The sequence below is a fragment of the Austrofundulus limnaeus genome, unplaced genomic scaffold, assembly GCF_001266775.1.
Source record: "Austrofundulus limnaeus strain Quisiro unplaced genomic scaffold, Austrofundulus_limnaeus-1.0 Scaffold1226, whole genome shotgun sequence".
NCBI lineage: Eukaryota > Metazoa > Chordata > Actinopteri > Cyprinodontiformes > Rivulidae > Austrofundulus > Austrofundulus limnaeus.
Window position 1 is genome coordinate 100726 of NW_013953628.1, and position 2018 is coordinate 102743.

At 37.5% G+C, this 2018-nt stretch overlaps 1 protein-coding gene across 1 annotated transcript in view; it reads left to right on the forward strand.

The window, feature by feature from the left end:
- Window positions 1–1134, forward strand: part of skic8 (SKI8 subunit of superkiller complex) — a gene marked incomplete at its 5' end in the record, with an annotated part of 38215 nt that extends 37081 nt beyond the window's left edge. Inside the window, 1 exon segment of the mRNA XM_014031325.1 lies at window positions 899–1134. Within this exon segment, the coding sequence (XP_013886779.1) occupies window positions 899–988 (90 nt within the window).
- Between the last annotated feature and the right edge of the window lie 884 nt (window positions 1135–2018).

Consider the following 2018-nt stretch of genomic DNA (forward strand, 5'->3'; position numbering starts at 1 on the left):
GTCCCCATCAAATTTAAAATTTAATTAATTTAAACCCCCACATTTACCATAAAACATTAGTTCATCCAGTGTTTCTCTTGTTTAACAAATAAATTTATTTCATTTTACCTGTAGAAAACTCACATTAAGTGTTTTCTTATGTAGGTAAAAATCTGTTTTCAAATCAGTTTTCTGGGGGGAGGACCCCCAGACCCCCCACCAGTGGGTCCCCCCAACATTACAAATACTTACTCTTGTTTTTGTCTCTGAATGTTATAAAATCAGTGATATTATCTGTGAAATTACAAATTCAACATCTGTTGGTGAATCTATAGCTTTATATTGCCATAGTTTTCAATTAGTCGTTTTTACAAACACATCATAAATTTTCTGTTATTCACATTAGTTTTGGTGGCCCCCCCATGGGCCCCCCTGAAAAAAAATTTGCAAGCGCCACTGATGATTGGCTGCATTTCAGGAAAAGGGCAGTAATTCTGGCTTCATTATTCCTGATGAATTAACCTCCCCAGTTTGACCTGCAAAGGTAAACCTGGACTGCTCAATCAACACAACGGTTTGTGAATATCCTGTCCACATGCAGAGCAGTGATGGGTCCAGAACAAGAGACACTTAACCACCCTGAACTGCACAAGTCTGTTTCACACTGAATATTTGTTTGTTTTCAGGCACTGGTTGGTGTCACACATTTAATCATACACTGTGCTCATAATACCAACTCTGTTATCCATCTGAAACTGTAATCATGGCAGAACGACATTTCACCTTGTTTCCTTTTATCTCCACCCATGTTTGGAGGCTTAGATCTTTCTGTCAGTAAATGTATGAATCCTGAATACACACAGTTTCCCTGCAGTAAGTTGATGAAGTTATTGAACTTCACGTTCTTCTCTTTCTTCAGGTGTGGAGTGTAAAGTACAACAGCAACGGCTCAAAGATTGTCTCCGCTGGCGATGACCGCGCCATTCACATCTACGACTGCTCGTCCTGATGAAGAGCAGTGAGCAGGATGATATACTCAGAGGTCGACCAAATCATGGAGTTGAATTTGGTAAATTTAGGAGGTGCGGAAGTTTTGTAAATGTGATTTTTTTTTTTTTTTTTGCACTGGCTGAAAATAAAAAGATTTGTTTTGGTGCCTTTGTTCTTGATGTTTTTCTTTAAACTTCACAATTACAGAATAATTTCAACACAGTAATTTTACCATACTGTTCATAACGAGAAAAAGTCAAACTGAATGCTTTTTCACTTCTCTCGATGAATTATGGGGTTTGATTTGAATCTCTTAAATGACAAGCTTCATAAATTGTTTCAAGTTAAAACTAACTAGCATTAACATTATTAAAAATATTGTTTAAAACAAGTAAAGCTTTATTCTACAGGTCAAGGGTCTTCCAATAGGATAATGGACTAGATAACAGAAACACCCAAGGACTATTCTGAAGTGTCTTTCTGAGCCCAGGGCCTGTATTTATCAAACTTCTTAGAATTCCTCTTAAGAATGCTGCTAAGAGTGGACTTAAGTGTAAGATAATTCTTAGTCAAAAGCTGAGAGTAAAAGTCAGTTAAGCGTCTCAGTCTTTAAGTGAAGTGTAGAAGTAATGCTTAAGTGTCAGTCTTACTTTAAGTTAAGTGTAAGAGTAATTCTTAAGTGTCAGTCTTTAAGTGAAGTTTAAGAGTAATTCTTAAGTGTCAGTCTTTAAGTGAAGTGTAGGAGTAATTCTTAAGTGTCAGTCTTACTTTAAGTGAAGTGCAGGAGTAATTCTTAAGTGTCAGTCTTACTTTAAGTGAAGTGTAGGAGTAATTCTTAAGTGTCAGTCTTACTTTAAGTGAAGTAGCAGGAGTAATTCTTAAGTGTCAGTCTTACTTTAAGTGAAGTGTAGGAGTAATTCTTAAGTGTCAAAGCTGATCCTGGATGACGTAGTTGTACCTGGGGGCCCGGTGCTTGTGGTTCCTTCTGGGGTCTTTGGCTCTGGCCTCCCCTTATGTCTGCCTCGTGCCTCGTTTCATCTTCATCATCC